General features: G+C 44.1%; 2 protein-coding genes across 6 annotated transcripts in view; one reads left to right on the top strand and one right to left on the bottom strand.

Moving 5' to 3' along the window:
• The window catches only part of PTGS1 (prostaglandin-endoperoxide synthase 1), a 72235-nt gene extending 56477 nt beyond the window's left edge, over nucleotides 1-15758 (top strand). The window contains exons 10-11 of the mRNA XM_075579327.1: nucleotides 11232-11379; nucleotides 15338-15758. Coding sequence (XP_075435442.1) covers nucleotides 11232-11379; nucleotides 15338-15696 — 507 coding nt within the window. The 3' untranslated portion in view covers nucleotides 15697-15758. The remainder of the gene's footprint in view (nucleotides 1-11231; nucleotides 11380-15337) is intronic.
• Nucleotides 15759-17092: 1334 nt separating this feature from the next.
• The window catches only part of PDCL (phosducin like), a 35100-nt gene continuing 33802 nt past the window's right edge, over nucleotides 17093-18390 (bottom strand). For all 5 annotated transcript variants that reach the window (XM_075579328.1, XM_075579332.1, XM_075579329.1 and 2 more), the window contains one exon: nucleotides 17093-17790. In XM_075579328.1, coding sequence (XP_075435443.1) covers nucleotides 17248-17790 — 543 coding nt within the window. In that variant the 3' untranslated portion in view covers nucleotides 17093-17247. The remainder of the gene's footprint in view (nucleotides 17791-18390) is intronic.

Raw genomic sequence — 18390 nt, 5'->3', positions numbered from 1 at the left:
ATAACGCTTATGTTATGTTTGTTGTGTGTAAAAACCCGAGAAACAGTAGCTGCCGTTCAAGATTCTCCGGAGCTGAACCCGCTATTATTTTTCAACCCAGAGACTCGACGATTCCTTAGATACTTACTGGTTTCGTTGCTGTTGTTTCTGCTAAATCGTGAGGGTCCCATGGGAAGCCCCGTTAATCTTTAAATGTTCAGAACACCGGCAACTAAATTGGTAATAACTTGAAAAATAGCGTGGTCCAGCAACGAAGGGCACGAGGTTCAGAATCTGTAAAAATAAAAAATAAAAAAATCCCCAAAAAAACAATAAATACGGAAAAGATTCTATGAAAATAATAAAATAAATAAATCTGGGAAGATAGATGAGTGCTGCTTTGAACATGCTTTTTATTCCTATATGATCAATGAAGAACTAGGCTATATGCACCTTTTCAGTATTAATGTTATTAAAAATATATATATTTTTAGAAAAAAAAGCTATTTATAAATCCACTGAAAAAACACCTTTATCGTTAAAGGTATCAAATTATATATACAGTACAGACACAGTAAAATGTGAACATACTAATCACATATATAATGCTCTCCTCATCAACTATAAATGTATGTTTTCTTGTTACATTTGCAAAGTCTTTCTATTGTAACAATCCCACCCTTTTTAAATTGTGTTATTGAATTCTAAAAATTCCCTTCCCTGGGAGGTTAAAATGGCCACTGCCATTCACGCACAGTAAGACAGAGGTTTCCATGGTAACAGCAGATGTCAGGAAAACAATAAACGGGTAAAAACCTCAGCAAAAAAAAAAAAGAAAGATTTGGAAATAGATTTTTTTTTAAAAGTAGAGCAGCTGAAGCACTTTACTTTCACCTGAGAGGACATCTAGTTCCGGAAATACCATGAAGGTACTGGAGCCCCCACACGGTGAAACCAACCACCTGCATCGCCCAATAGCAAACCAAAGACAGCCCTTACTGTTGGCCTGTAGGATACAATAGAAAATGTGGAACTGTAGATGAGAAGGAAGACCTCTTTCTTTGTCCTGGGGATGGATGTTCTTGTATTTTGTAGGTTTTCATGCTCTTTGTACCGACATACAGGAAATAGGGATTGGTATGAGACTGCCACGTCCCAAAATAAAGCAACCTCAGCTCACCAGGCGTGGAAAGGTTAAACACTGGTTATTTGACTACATAAAAACAAAAAAAGTGACAAACAAATACAAAAAACACCTCCTACGCGTTTCAGGCTCTAGCAGCCCTTTCTCAAGGAGTATACTCCTTGAGATAGGGCTGCTAGAGCCTGAAACGCGTAGGAGGTGTTGTTTGCACCTTGTGGTGAACCCTCTGTATTTGCTCTCGTGAAGTCTTCTCCTTATGGTAGACTTGGATAATGATATGCCTACCTCCTGGAGAGTGTTCTTCACTTGGCTGGATGTTGTGAAGGGGTTTTTCTTTACCATGGAAAAGATCCTACTATCATCCAGCACTGTCTTCCGTGGACGTCCAGCGTTGCGTGTTGGGATTAACCCCTTGTGTGATCCTGGTAGCGCGTTGCCTGCGCATAGTTTCCTCCACGCGTGGCGCGTCACCCATGTTGTCACAGGATGTGTTGCGGGGGCGGTGCCTAAGCCCTAACCATGTAGTATCCCTTTGCCTGATGGTGCGGCACCTGCGCGAAGCTACTTTAGCTTGCGGTGCGTCACCTGACATCACAGGACCTGTCGCAGGGGCAGGACCTAAGACCGATCCTCACAGCCACTCCTTCAGATGAAATCACGGCGCATTAATACAAGGATTACATTAAGCCTGGATAGACAGATGTCAGCTGTTAAATGTATCACTCTTACCTTACTTTTGTCTGTCCTACGGGCTAACATAATACCATCGTAAGGACTTGCATGCTGGGCAGCTGCTGTTTGCTGCAGTACAGCAGGTCTGGGGAGCTTTGCACGTGTGCGCACGCAGAGGGGTGGTGTTTAAGAGGCGCACCCCTGGATGTGGGAATGCTCTGACCACTTCCTGGCTTTCCCACTGCGTATATTAGATGCCAGATTCTATCCTGCTTTGCTTCACAACTGACTTGCTAGGTCATTGTAAGGCTGTGTTGATCCTGACTCCAGTGTTTGCTTCCTGGTTCAGCTTTGGCCGATCCCAAACCATGGTTCAGACTCTGGCTTGCTAACTACTCTTCTGTTGGTGATACCTGGTTCTGACTCCGGCTCTCCCCGTGGCTTTCTCCGTGGTGCCTGACAGATTGTGAGGCCTAAATAGAAAGAAGATTCTTATCCATCTGGAGAGGAAGTGGATGACCTGCAGCATACCCAAAATATGCTGCTGTTTCTACAGGGTGAAGTTCTCCAGAATATCATTTGAACTCTACAACAACAGTTGACTCAAGGAGCAATAGCTGAACATCCCGCTGATCCTGTCCTGATGGTGCCTCTTGATAAAGGTTTGCAAGCGGACTGCAACATCGATCAATAAACCTTTTTTTACGATTTGAAGACCACTGGAAAGCCAGTTTTCTTGTTCCTGGGATCAGTGGCGGTGTTGTGGAGACGCAGACCTGTTATTGTTGAGCACCTGTGGCATTTAACATAATGTGACAAACGGCTTACTCCGGGGCTCCGCCGTCTGTCCGGGACTGTTAGAACACGGTCTTTTAGGGTAGGTTAAATGATGAGACGTCACGTACTGTTCCTTTAAACAGGCTATGCCTGGTTTATTCAGTCCCAGGCACTGAGACTGCCACAGTTTAAACAGAAAACAAAGCCAAACAAAAAGCTGCTCGTCTGAGCGATAACTTAAACTTAGATGTCCCTGACTCAGAGTTGGAAGTGGCTTATCCACTTCCACCAACAAAATAAGTACCTTTGCAGTCTTTAGACAAACTAACAGAATGAATGAAGCGATTTGGGAAAGAGGCTTTCTCACCCCTCTGCAGTTCAGCAGCCTTCCAGGCTCTTGGGCGGGGCCCAGAGGAAACAGGAAACAGGTCTTATATACCTGAACTCTAATCAGCATGACAGGTGACAGAAAACAGGCAGCAGACAAACTGTGGAATGGAGTGCCTGTACCACGAGGCTGCCCTGTTCAGCTTAGACAGGACAGAAACTGTTCAGTATCCTGGGAGCCCTGTATATGGAGTTTATTACCAACCCCTGGTTTCTGTCACATATCCTCCCCCCCAGCTCAGACCTCGAGGGGTGAGCGACCATGGATATTAGGGAGTGCATCCTTGACAACCCGTCGGCATTGCCATGTTTGTGCCCCGACCTGTGTTCCACAGAAAATTTAAAGGGCTGTAGGCTTAGGAACCACCACCTGGTCACCCTAGCGTTCTTCTCCCTATTTTGACACATCCAGGTAAGGGGTGCATGATCTGTGACCAATCGGAACTTTCTCCCCAACAGATAATACTTGAGTGTCTCTACAGCCCACTTTATTGCGAGACACTCTTTCTCGACTATGGAGTAATTTTTCTCCTGGGGATTTAGTTTCCTACTTAAATAAAGGATGGGGTGCTCCTCCCCTTGAGACTCCTGGGAGAGTACCGCCCCCAGCCCTACCTCAGATGCGTCGGTTTGGACTACGAACTCTTTGGAGAAGTCAGGTGTGACCAACACTGGTTGGGCACAGAGAGCTTCTTTCAGGCTTCTAAAGGCCTGTTCGGCTTCGGGGGACCACTTTACCATTAGCGGTCCTCTTGCTTTTGTGAGGTCGGTTAGTGGGGTTGCCTTAGTTGCAAAATTGGGAATAAACCTCCTATAGTAGCCAATTAACCCCAAAAAGGTCCTTACTTGTTTTTTTGTGACTGGCCTTGGCCAATTTTGTATCGCCTCTACTTTGAGTGTTTGTGGTTTGAGTAACCCTCTACCAATAGAATACCCCAGATACTTGGCCTCCTCCAGACCAATAGTGCATTTAGCGGGGTTAGCAGTTAGTCCAGCAGACCGAACTGCGTCGAGCACAGCTTGGACCTTTGGAAGGTGGGACTGCCAATCTTCACTATGGATTACCACATCATCCAGGTAGGCGGCAGCATACCGAACGTGTGGTTTTAAAATTTTATCCATCATTCTTTGGAATGTGGCGGGAGCTCCATGTAAGCCAAAAGGCAGCACCTTATATTGAAAGAGGCCGTCTGGGGTTGAGAAGGCTGTTTTTTCTTTTGCCCTTTCTGTGAGGGGAACCTGCCAGTACCCTTTTGTTAGGTCTAGGGTTGTGAGATATCGGGCTTTGCCCAGTCTCTCTACAAGTTCATCCACCCTGGGCATACAGTAGGATAAGTATCAAATTTTGACACCGCGTTTAGTTTCCGGTAGTCATTACAAAACCTTGTTGTACCGTCTGGCTTTGGGACTAAAACTATAGGGCTGTTCCACCCACTTTGGGATTCCTCAATTACGCCTAGTTTTAGCATTTTTTTAACCTCTAAACTTATAGCCTCTCTCTTGGCCTCTGGGATTCGGTACGGTTTAAGGTTAACTCGGACCCCCGGTTCAGAGACTATGTCATGTTTAATTACGTTAGTTTTACCTGGCTGTGTAGAGAAGATTTCTTTGTTCCTTCTCACTAAACTCTGGACCTCTCGTTTCTGATGCACGGACAGTGTTTCAGCTATGCTAACCTCTGGGTCAGTTTCTTGATTCTCTGACGGACCTGGGGGTACTAGGGTTAACAAGACCTCTCTATCTTTCCAGGGCTTGAGTAGGTTTATATGGTAAATTTGCTCAGGTTTCCTCCTACCTGGCTGCCTTACCCTATAATTTACTTCTCCCACTCTTTCCAAAACCTCATATGGCCCATGCCATTTAGCAAGGAATTTACTCTCCACGGTGGGAACCAGAACTAGTACCCTATCACCTGGAAAAAAAATTCTGACCCTAGCACCCTTATTATACGTATTCCTTTGTGCTTCTTGAGCTTTCTCCATGTGTTCCCTCACTATGGGTAGGACTGCAGCAATGCGGTCCTGCATTTGGGCAACATGCTCTATTACACTTCTGTAAGGGGTAACCTCGTGTTCCCAAGTTTCTTTGGCTATATCCAGTAAGCCTCTTGGATGTCGGCCATACAATAGTTCAAACGGGGAGAAGCCTGTGGATGACTGGGGAACTTCCCTAATGGCAAATAACAGGTATGGTAACAAACAGTCCCAGTTTTTCCCATCCTTATCGACCGCCCGGCGTAACATGCTCTTTAAGGTTTTATTGAACCTTTCCACTAAACCATCTGTTTGTGGATGATAGACTGAGGTTCTGAGATGCTTGATTTTTAGGAGTTTACATAGCTCTTTTGTTACTTGGGACATAAATGGTGTTCCCTGGTCAGATAAGATCTCTTTAGGAATTCCGACCCGGGAAAACAGAAGTACTAACTCTTTTGCTATGTTTTTAGCAGAGGTGCTACGTAGGGGAACTGCCTCCGGATATCGGGTAGCATAATCTAATATTACCAATATATGCTGATGTCCCCTAGCAGACTTTATTAGGGGTCCTACTAGATCCATAGCAATCCGGTCAAATGGTACCTCTATTATGGGAAGGGGTACCAATGGGCTGCGGTATGCTTTGAACGGGGCGGTGATCTGACATTCTGGGCATGAGGAACAATAGTTTGTAATTTCTGCCAGAACCCCAGGCCAATAAAAGCTTCGGAGAACCTTTTCTTTTGTCTTTTCCACCCCTAGGTGTCCCCCCAATGGATGACTATGTGCGAGGTGTAATACTACGTTACGGAATGTCCGTGGTACCAACAATTGTTTAGTTGTAACTGATTTTCTTTTATCAACCCGATATACTAGGTCGTTCTCTACCTCGAAGTAGGGGTAAGCAAGTGACCTATCTGGTTGGCCATGAGTACTATTCTGGTCCCGTATATTTCCCCTTGCTACCGCTAATGTGGGGTCCTCCCACTGGGCCTTCTTAAAACTCCCAGGACTGACCTCTAGGTCAGCGAGGGTCTTATCCTGTACTGGGGTGGTAAGTGCCTGATCAACATCTTGATTTGGGGTATTCCCTACCAAAGTAGTGATGGGGAAGGGAATTTCACAGCACTCCTCCTTTTCCCCTTTCTTATTTGGGCCCTCGTCAACCTCCATTTCTGAAAAAGGGAAAGGATTTGTTTCTTCTAACACTTCGTTATGGTCTGCTATTGAACTCTGGGCGCTATTCTGAGCTGGGGACCACATTTTTAGAAAATGGGGAAAGTCTGTCCCTATTAACACATCATGTGCCAGTTTGGGTACAACACCCACCTTGAAATCTAAAGAACCAAATTCTGTTTCAAAAAAAACATCAACAGTGGAATATTCATGATTATCCCCATGTATACAACAAATTGCCACTCTTTGTGAACTGTTTACCTGTTTCTTCTTAATGGGCAATAGGTATTCGGACACTAGTGTGACCATACTCCCAGAGTCAAGAAGTGCCCGAACCCTCTTACCATTAACCTTTACAAATGCCCACAGATGGTTATTCAAGGGGTCCTCTGGGCTAGGGCCCATACATTGGGACAACAGCGAATAAGGTTTCACGCTGTTGCATTGCATGGGCTCCTCATTTAGTGGGCAGATTTTTGCTGTGTGGCCCCTCTCATGACAATTTACACATTTAGGTACATAGTCTGTGTCCCACTTAGAGCCTTTTCCCGGCTCCCCATGTTGGCTATTGCCCTTAGTGTGCGAACCACTGTTGCTGGTGCTGCGTGAAGGTGGTCGCCGCTCTTCAGCTCCCCTTAACCCCGGTACCCTTTTACCGTCTCTGGAAGAGTCCTGGAACCTCGGGTAGTGGGGTTGCTCCACAACTGTGGGTTGCGGGTGCTCTCCTGCTGCATTGTACCTTTCTACGAGGGCCACAAGCTCATCCGCATTGTGGGGGTCACTCCGACTACCCAATGGCGTAAGGCAGAGGGAAGTTTCCTCAAGAACTGGTCCATGACCAACCATTCCACGATGTGGCTTGCTGAGTTGATCTCGGGTTGTAGCCACTTCCGGGCGAGGTGGATGAGGTCATACATCTGGCTTCGGGTGGCTTTATCCATCGTGAAGGACCATGCGTGAAACCTTTGGGCGCGAACAGCCGTGGTTACGCCGAGGCGGGCGAGGATCTCGAACTTCAATTTTGCATAGACGTTAGCTTCGGCTGGCTCTAGATCAAAGTAAGCCTTCTGGGGTTCGCCGCTTAGGAAGGGTGCGACTAGACCAGCCCACTCAGCTTCTGGCCATCCCTCTCTCTGTGCCGTGCGTTCAAACGTGAGAAGATAGGCTTCCACATCATCCGAGGGTCCCATCTTCTGAAGGTAGTGGCTTGCCCTGGTCATTTTCGGAACTGGGGCTGCCGCTGCCAGTGGAAGGTTACTGATAGTCTCCCTCAGGATCTCGAGTTCCTGCTGTAAGCCCTGAGCGAACCGCTGTTGCTCCTCTTTCAGCAAGCGGTTTGTCTCTTGCTGGTTTGCATTCGCCTGTTGCAGGGCTTCATTCGCGTCTCTCTGGACAGCGACATTGCGTACCAGCGCACTCACCACGTCTTCCATCTTGTTTGGAGAGAGAGAAAAAAAAACCTTTTTTTTTTTTTTTTCTTTAAAGTTCTTTAACCCCCAGACCTTTTAGTGTTCTGCCCGCATTCTCCACCATATGTGACAAACGGCTTACTCCGGGGCTCCGCCGTCTGTCCGGGACTGTTAGAACACGGTCTTTTAGGGTAGGTTAAATGATGAGACGTCACGTACTGTTCCTTTAAACAGGCTATGCCTGGTTTATTCAGTCCCAGGCACTGAGACTGCCACAGTTTAAACAGAAAACAAAGCCAAACAAAAAGCTGCTCGTCTGAGCGATAACTTAAACTTAGATGTCCCTGACTCAGAGTTGGAAGTGGCTTATCCACTTCCACCAACAAAATAAGTACCTTTGCAGTCTTTAGACAAACTAACAGAATGAATGAAGCGATTTGGGAAAGAGGCTTTCTCACCCCTCTGCAGTTCAGCAGCCTTCCAGGCTCTTGGGCGGGGCCCAGAGGAAACAGGAAACAGGTCTTATATACCTGAACTCTAATCAGCATGACAGGTGACAGAAAACAGGCAGCAGACAAACTGTGGAATGGAGTGCCTGTACCACGAGGCTGCCCTGTTCAGCTTAGACAGGACAGAAACTGTTCAGTATCCTGGGAGCCCTGTATATGGAGTTTATTACCAACCCCTGGTTTCTGTCACAATAAGTACTGTGAATGCACCTACACTTGGCCTGATGTTACCTGTGCCCGATCGCTTTGATGGAAAATCCAGTAAATTTCAGGTCTTTTATAACCAATGCAAGATTCATTTTTGTTTCCGTTCAGCCGCTTTTCATTCTGATGAGGCCCACATTGGTTTTATTCTCCGCAACATGACAGCTGATGCCTTGCTGTGGGCTGCATCACTCCTCGCTCAGAACAACCATCTCAGAGCATTCAGCCAGACAGCAGAATATTCTCTTCTCGAACTGCGTCAAAGTTCCAACAATTTATTAACATATATGAGTGTCTGGTGTGCGGCGCGCACACCGTCAGGACCACTGGGGACCCAGACTTAGTTGGTAGTTGGTGCAGCTGCTTGTCAGAGTATTTCTTTCCTCATATGTATTTCTCTGGTAAGTTTACCTGTTGAGGGGCTTATTGTACTAGCTTCGATAAAATCACTGCCAAATTGAAGGGTTTGGCATGACCCTACCTCACTGTCTGACGTTTGTGTTATCACGGTATTCAGAAAGTTATCGCAAGACAGAAACCACGAGGTAGGAAAATGCCAATACCACTCGGGATTGCAGTGTCCTTATCTCTGCCTTTTTCTAAGTTCTGCCCGTGCGATCTACCGGCAGTCTGTAAGAGCTGCACAGAGAGAGCTGCGTCTCCCTGCACAGCTCTTACAGGCGATCGCGTTGTTTTTCTTTGAGTGTAATAACACAGTATTGTAGCAAGGGGTCTCCGGAGCTAAACCGTATTAATTTCAGGTCTGGGGACCCCCTGCTTCCCGAGTTACAGGCCCCGGTATGGTTTAAATCTCCCGGTCATGTGAAGCGGGACATTTAAACAATGCAGGGAGATACTGGCACCCCATACCGGGCTTGTAACTCGGGAAGCAGGGGGTCCCCAGACCAGAAATGAATGTGGTTCAGCTCTGGAGACCCCTTGCTTCAATAATGTGTTATTAAAATCAAATAAAAAGTGCTTTATTACCTTAGCGGCTAGCTGCTAAGGTAATGAAGTTAAACCAGAGTACCTGGTTTCTTGGGGGATAGAGGTGGCAGGTGAACGGGGTAGTTGCCCCAGGGTGGGCTGTTAGGCCTACCGGGTAGGTTGTGGGAGTTAACCCCTTCACTACCACAGCGGTGGTAACCACTATGGTAATTAAGGGGTTAACCCCTCCCGCTACCCACCCGAGAGGCCTAACCACCCACCCTGTGGCAAATACCCCCTTGACCCACCGCTTCTACCCCCAATAAACAATAAAATACAACAACCTTACTACCCACCTCCTCTACCACCAACACATACAGTACAATAATGGACAAAATTCCTATTTATCCAGCCATTTGCCCATTAAAAATAAAACAGTACCCAGCCAGCATCACATAAATTAAAGTTGTCCTTTCCCCTGCCAGGATGAAGGCTGTCCTCATCCTCCTCCATGTCATCTGCATCTTCCGTGGCCAGCAACATTAAAATAAAAAAAAAACTAACTACTGGCCACTAACCCCTTAATCACCTTAGTGGTTAGTAAATGCTATGGTAATTAAGGGGTTAACCTCCCTCCCCCGCTCCCCACCCAGCAGGCCTAACCACCCTCTCCGGGGCATCTACCCCCGCCCCCACCCCCTCTACCCATTGATTGTCACTGTGGTAAAACCATGCCCACAATATTGGCATGGATTGCCACAATGACAATGAATGGGCAACCTAAAAAAATAGTATACTTAGTTTTTCTCACACATAGATTCTCCATTTTGGCTTTATTTTTGTTAAATAAATCATGACACAGTGTAATATGTCATGTGTTGTTCTTCATCTGAGGTTGTATTTACCTAATTTTAAGACCTGCTAAGGAACAGGTGATTTGTTATTATGTTCTGATATGTAAAACCATAGAATTCAAAGAGGGTGTACTTTCTCTTTCACACCACTGTATTTAGTGATCTGAACTATGCACAGATTTAATCTTTTTTTAGGGTCAAGTCAATTGAGGGGGAAGTCACCAAGAACCAATAGCTCACTATTTCTATTCAATAAGAGATATTGCCAAGAAAATTAGACACATCACATTGGGATTGTAGTCGAGCCTTGGAGGTAGGGGTGTGAAGTTTGCAAACTACATTTTCTAATGAAGATTGGCTACAGGGGTAGGGTGACCAGATGTCCCAGTTTAGCCGGGACAGTCTCGGTTTTTCAGGCTCTGTCCCGGTTTTCTGTCCCACTGGCGAGCGCCGACTGCGCATGCGTGATCGGCACTTCCTGGCTACTGGTGCGCATTTGCATTTTGCACATGTCGTCTGCTCATGCGCAACAGGCAAGCTCCGATTGCGCGTGAGCGACCAGTAAATGCAGTTCGTGCGTGCACGCAAGCAACCGGAAAACACCATTCATGCATGCGCAGTTGGCAAGTGCCGATCGCACATGTGCATGAGCAGCCAGGAAGTGCAGTTCGCTCATGTGTGGTTGGCAAGTGCTCTTCATGCATACACACCCAGAGAGGTAATACCGGTATACACATACACGTCCAGAGAGGTAATACCGGTATACACATACACACCCAGAGAGGTAATACCAGTATACACATACACACCCAGAGAGGTAATACCGGTATACACATACACGTCCAGAGAGGTAATACTGGTATACACATACACGTCCAGAGAGGTAATACCGGTATACACATACACACCCAGAGAGGTAATACCGCTATACACATACACGTCCAGAGAGGTAATGCCGGTATACACATACACACCCAGAGAGGTAATACAGTATACACATACACGTCCAGAGAGGTAATGCCGGTATACACAAACATGTCCAGAGGTAGTACCGGTATACACATACATGTCCAGTATTATCTCTCATGTTTTACTGGACAGAGCGTCCAAATACAGGACTGTCCGGTTCAATACTGGACAACTGGCAAACCTACGGCTGCAGTACAACATCATGTTTTTTTACATTCACAAATTGATTCATGTTTTTATTTTCAAAGATTGGCGGTGGAAAAAACATTCATCCGCGTCTTATTAAAGTGGCTGTCGGCGTTATTGAAGAGTCCAGGAAACTTCGACTACAATCTTTCAATGAATATAAGAAGAGGTTTGGCATGAAGCCATACAAATCATTTCAAGATCTGACCGGTAAAGTCACGATGCAGCACACTCACAATCGCACATACACATACATACACATACACACTCACAATCCTTCCATTCAACCTTTAGCATAAAGTCCCATACATACGCACACGCACACTCACACGCACATGCACACATGCACACATGCACATACACACATACATGCACATACACACATACATGCACATACATGCACATACACGCACATACACACGTGCTTCACTGTACAAGACAAAAATACACTACAAGGATATACATAACAGTTCTAAGTACAGGTGTGTTTAACCCTTTATGCCACACGTCAGCAATACATTGTTCTGCAATACTGTGCCAGCACCCCTAAAGGGTTAACATTTTCATATAGAACCATTAATAAAATATTAGTCTCTTTTTAAAAAGCAAAAAAACAAAAAGCATTGCCAGAGGGAAGTTTCGATGCAAAAGTTTCTACCTCAATCTGTCTTTAAATCTGTCTTGGCCAGAGAAAGATGAATGTTCCGGTTTGTTCAACAACGTTTCATTTCAGTGACATGTGCGTGCGTGCGTGCGTGTCCATGATGTGTCGGAGGTAGAAACTCCTGAATAAATGTTGGTTATACTTCAATAAAAATAAGTTAACATAAGACAAATTTCCTCACATACCTGCTCTATAATAAAGCTGAGACAGTGTTTTCAAAACCTATGTTTTTGGTGCCTGAGGCACAGGGAGATAAAGAGACTTGCCCAAGGTCACAAGGAGCCGACACCGGGAATTGAACCAGGCTCCCCTGCTTCAAAGTCAGTGTCTTTACTCACTGAGCCACTCCCTCTCTCTGATAGTTAGGTTTGTGGAATCCTCCGGAGCAGAACCTCAATATATTTAGGTTTTTGGGGTTCCGGAGCAGAACATTATATTTGAGTTTGTGGGGTCCTCTGGAGTAGAAATTTCTATTTAGGTTTGTGGGATCCTCCGGAGCACAATGTTATATTTAGTTTTGTGGAGTCCTCCAGAGCAGAACGTTCTATTTAGTTTGTGGGGTACTCCAGAGCACAATGTTATAGTTAAGTTTATGGGATCCTCTGGAGTAAAATGTTATATTTCAGTTTGTGGTGTTTCTCCGGAGCAGAACTTTATATTTAGGTTTGTGGGATCCTCCGGAGCACAACATTATATTTAGGTTTGTGGGATCCTCTGGAGCAGAATTTATATTTAGGTTTGTGGGGTCCTCTGGAGCAGAACATTATATTTAGGTTTGAGAGATCCTCCGGAGCAGAACGTTATGTTTAGGTTTGTGGTGTCCTCTGGAGCAGAACATTATATTTAGGTGTTTGTGGGGTTCCTACGGAGCAGAACATTATATTTAGTTTATGGGGATCTCTGGAGCAGAACCTCATATTTAGATTTGTGGGGTCCTCCGGGGGACACAATGTTATATTTATGTTTGTGGAATCCTCCGGAGAAGAACGTTCTATTTGGTTTGTGGGATCCTCCGGAGCAGAACTTTGTATTTAGTTTGCGTGGTCCTTCGGAGCACAACCTCGTCATATATTTAGGTTTGCGGGGTCCTCCGGAGCAGAGAGTGTGTTGCTGTCATGCGCTCAGGCATCCCGCCAAATGATTCAAACACTCAATAGTGTAAACGGCTGGAAGGGAGGCATATAGGGCATCGGAAGACTGCTAGAGTGGTCGGGGCTCAGGGGTAAAGAAAGGTAATCTTACCCCTGTCAGATCTTCCGTCCTGGGTCGTGTAGCGCCTTGGTAGCCCTTCCTGCAGCGTGCGTCCGGCAAGATGAGCATGTAGGAATGGAGAGAGAAGACCATGTGCAACAGCAAACAGCCAAAATGACATCAGATCCGAAGTAGAACAAAAGTAACTTTATTGATGTAGACACACACTTGTAAAACAGCAGGCTGCAGCACAGCCTCCTCCTCTACGCGTTTCACGCTGTACTAGTGCTTCGTCTGGGAGTGAGGAGAGCGACTGCAAGCCCAACATTTAAAGTACAAACCCCGCGAACAGGGACTTAATTAAAACTAATTCACCTGTGGACCTCCAGAGAGAACATATATATCTCAGTGATCATATAATTGGCATACAATGCCCACCTATGGCTCTATGGTACAAGACCAACACTTATCTAGTGTTACACATATTAAATTAAAAGTACCCGATGCTGAAAAACATATAAAAAAATTATAAAATGTTGCAACATTTGGGGGCAAGTGGGAACATGAAACATTAGTCTTTGACTGAATGTACTCAAATAGTTATAATGTACCATATTGCACAAGACGCATAATGAGTCTCGAAACCCTGGGGAAGGGTGGGGGGTGGGGAGGGTTTGGGGGGATTTGAAATTTGAATTTGAAATTCACACATAATTACCATATGAATAAGATACAATTTTTAGATCTTAAACTATATGTTGTTAATTCCAAATGCAATCAATCGGATATATTCCGTAAAGAAAATGCTAGGAATACCTATAGCAGAATATATTTAGGTTTGTGGGGTCTTCTGGAGCACAATGTTATATTTAAGTTTGTGGGGTCGTCTGGAGCAGAAACTCATTTTTAGCTCTCCCCCAGTTCTCAACATATTTACTAGATTAGTTGCCGGTGTTTCAGCTCCCTTTAGGAAGGTCAAAATGGCCATCTAATATTTCGGGTCAATAGACAGCCACATTATGTATGTATGTTTGCATGCATGTCTTTATTTATATAGCACCATTAATGTACATAGCTCTTCCCAGCAGTAATACACATGATAATCATATAAATAACAAATAATATAAATAACACAATAAAGGGAAGAAGTGCTTCAGACATAAGTATCATTTTGGAAAAGGAGTCCCTGCTCCGAAGAGCTTACAATCGTATTGGTTGGTAGGAAGAAAGTACAGAGACGGTGGGAGGACGTTCTGGTAAGTGCATCTGCAAGGGGCCAAAGTTTATGTATGAGGTGTTAATGATCAGCCATGGAGCTACTCATGTTTCCTTAATCTGGTGTGTTTTGAGGTGGGTCTTAAATGTGGATAGAGCGTGCTAGTCGTTTATTGAGGGGAAGGGCATTCCAGAGGTGTGGGGCAGTCAGTGAGAAGGGTTTAAGGCGGGAGAGGGCTTTAGATACAAAGGGGGTAGAAAGAAGACATCCTTGAGCAGAACGCAAAAGTCGGGATGCTGTATAGCGAGAAATTAGGGATGAGATGTAAGGTGGAGCAGAAGAGTGTAAAGCTTTAAAAGTGAGGAGAATTGAGTGTGTGATACGGGATTTGATAGGAAGCCAGGAGAGGGATTTCAGCAGGGGAGACGCCGAGACAGATTTAGGAAATAGTAGAGTGATTCTGCCAGCAGCGTTTAGGATAGATTGTAAGGGAGACAGGTGAGAGGCAGGAAGGCCAGACAGCAGGAGGTTATAGTAGTCGAGACGAGAGAGAATGAGGATCTGTCAGTTTTTTCAGTCGAGCAACAGAGGAAAGGGCGGAGATTGAAGGGAGAGATATTGCGGCATCGTATTAGACGACTATGGCATCTCTATATATCCATGAAGTAACACTAGCAGAACAGGGAACTACATATATTGTGGGTCTGCTTTGGATGAGCTCCTGCAATTCGAATGATGTAACAAATCTGGTTAGAAAATGGGCTGGCTTGCTGCTTGAAGTTGTCAATGTATTGGCTAATACCTAACACAGACAATAGTCCGTGTAATGGAACTAAGCTTAGAAGTATAATAAACATCTCGGAAGGCGTTTTGAGTTAATTAATCTTAATTCTAGACTGAACCAATGTTATGCAGGAATTGAGTTTGTAGGCAGACTTTGAACATACTTCATAAACTTCTCATTGCAAAATGAAATTAGAAAAAAAAATGTTTTGTTTCCCATATCAGTAGCTTTCCTTATTTTTTTGACACATAATTATAGCTCTTCTAGTATTTGCTGTTAAGTGATGATCCATTCTGGTGCCATTGTTTTTTAGGCGAGGTCAATACGGCGTCGCAGCTGGAATTGATGTATGGTGATATTGATGCACTGGAATTCTATCCTGGACTGATGCTTGAAAAACCTCAACCAAATTCAATGTTTGGAGAGAGTATGACGGAAATAGGAGCACCATTTTCACTTAAAGGACTTATGGGAAATCCAATCTGTTCTCCGGAATACTGGAAGCCCAGCACATTTGGTGGAAATATTGGGTTTAATATTGTGAAGACAGCTTCAATCCAGAAGCTAGTGTGTCGTAACCTAAAACGATGCCCCTATGTTGCTTTTCGTGTGCCAGACACAGACAGTAAAGACATTACATCACCTGGTAAAGAGGCACCCGATGAGCTTTAATTTTTATTGCAAAAAAACATGTACCAGGAATAGTATTTGCATTAAATCATGTTTTAATGTTCCGATCTTGTCTGTATTTTATTTAATTATATCAGGACTTTTTATTTTTGGGGGAATAATTCAAGGTTATTACATGTTATAGTATAACTATATTACAGCAATGGTATGTTTAAGTGGACTGGCATTCTGCGATGTGACAATACATTTTTAAAGGGTTGCAACGTTCTTAAGTTAGAAGCCACTATATTAGAACATTCCCCACATTCACCAGGAATTAACAAAGCTCCAATACTCGGTTAACTGCAATTGAATGACTTATCGCTATATTGCGGTGCTATATCCAGTATAGGAGCTTGCCTAATCTTCTCCTTAGTGGGAGACTTTTGGGCTAAACCATACTTCTAGGATAAACTAATACTGTGACTATTCCTAAACCCAGGTGCACTGCCGATTCATGAAGATTTCAAGCTGGCATCCAAGGAGAAAGTCAGTAACAAATTCATGCTCGCAAACATGGTACAAAAAGACAACCGATAAAAAGGGAGAACTTTGTGTTTCCATAAACATGTAATGGGTGACCAATGAAATGAAAGATGGACAGTCTGCATTGTTAAATTTAAACTAGAAATTGTTCAGTGGTTAATGGTCCTGTTGGTCGGGAATAAAACAGTCCTGGTAAGTTAAGAATCATTAACCATTTCCTAAGCTACATACTGTATAGCATTCTTGCATCCTACATGACATATTTTGCTTCCAAATTAACTTGTGGGCTAATAAAATGACGGGAAAAGGGTATCTGCTATATAAAAAAAAAGGAGTGATGCATTTTGTCCGAGTGACAACGTAATGTTTTATTTGTATATGTAAGACAGTGAGACACACCCTCATTTTCCCACACATCGTTCTCTCACGTATTTCCCTGGACCAGTTTGCTTTTTGTGCTTCTCGGCAGGTTACCACTTTGTCTTCCTTAAATTCACCTCACTAAGGCCCTTATTCTGTAGGGTGTGAGAAGCGCAGATGACGTGCTATCCGATTGACTTTAATGGGGCTTTTCCAAAGATGAACAAAGGAACATAGGGCACAACGGGTTTAGCAAATCAAACTCATTTATTGAGCCAACACTTGCTAAACCCGTTGTGCCCTATGTTCCTTTGTTCATCTGTTCAGGACTGATCGCAGGCTTTCGTGCAAACACTGGAGCACCGGTAACTGTATCATTATTTTTCTTTTTGAGGTGTGCAGCATTTCTCTTATATTGTCTGGGTTTTTCCCAAGATACCACGCCCTCTGTGCTAATCACATCTTACAGACTAAGGGCCTGCGCCTCATATTTCTAGTCTCATATTAACTAACTTTGTGAAGAGGCTCAAAAGCAAACAACCAAGGCTGTCCGTTTGATAAGTGTAATGCTTTTATTAGTCAAATGTTATCAAGTTATACTAAACAAACATGTATTCTCAAATATTAACTAACACGTAAACGAGCCCGGCATCCGTGTACAATTTGGTCATGGACCCTCCCTATATAAAGTGCCTTGGTGCACAGTACCTAGTCTATTTCCAAATCGCTATCATCGTCATAACATTCAATCGACGGATTACAAATGGAAGTGCGCATAAGATCTTTCTCCGGCAACAAACCACACTCCTTCAAAAAGGCTTCCAGGTCAACGGCAAAAAAATCCTCCCCGAGTTGATCAGTAATCCGCACAAAGTTCCCTATTAATTCTCCTGCTTTATACACAAGCAGCGCTGGCAAAGCATTTTTTGTGAATTTAGTGCTGGTTCCTAAAAGGGAACTTTTCACTCTACAAAATTTGACTTCAGGGAACTCGGAAGCAAGACAGATCATACTGCCATTTACAGACTCCGAGCCAGGAATATCCTCCTCGTAAATGAGGATCATTACAAGAGTAGTATTATGCTCTTTATCTACGACATCGAGAAATTCTTCGCCGCTGGTAATGTCAGAAACGTATTTGAATAGTTGTGCATGGCACAGCCGTTTCTTCATTTCCTCTATTCTTTGTTTTCTGTATAGTTGTAAGAAATCTTCATCATCATTCCGCATGTTGTGTTCCTGCAGGGGCATCTGAAAAAGCACGACACTGTTAGAATACACATCTTGTACACATCTTGTACACATCTTGTACACATCTTGTACACATCTTGTACACATCTTGTACACATGCTTACAAGACTGAGATGTTCTCTTATCTAATCTTCTCTGAGCAAAAAGAATCCAAATAATGTTTGCACCCCGTTACCTTCAATAATTCTTCAGTCCAGATCAAAGCTCAGTGAAACCCTTTAAAGTGACGGTAATAGTATCCGCTATATCCTCGAAAGGAGATTAAGGCCAAAACGCGGCTTAATATTACGTTAAAGAGGAGAATGTTAACTTTATCGGACGATAGTGATGAAATGCAAAGGAGGCATTTTCAGAACATCGGCTATCCACTAAAGCCTATTAAAATTAGGCCCCCTCGTTAACCTTAAGTCAAAGCTAAAACTTGGCGTCACTCCCATCCAGACCCTAAAATGGGTCTTTTACAATGTCTGGATGGCTATAACGCTAGTTCGGTAGGATTTAAATAACAGCACTATTCCCCTCTTCTCTGGATCAGCATAACATCAAGGCATACTTCACGTTATGCTGCAATGTACATGCGCGTACACACATTATATTTAA

The sequence above is a fragment of the Ascaphus truei genome, chromosome 21, assembly GCF_040206685.1.
Source record: "Ascaphus truei isolate aAscTru1 chromosome 21, aAscTru1.hap1, whole genome shotgun sequence".
NCBI classification, from domain to species: domain Eukaryota; kingdom Metazoa; phylum Chordata; class Amphibia; order Anura; family Ascaphidae; genus Ascaphus; species Ascaphus truei.
This window is presented reverse-complemented; position numbering and strand designations above follow the sequence as displayed.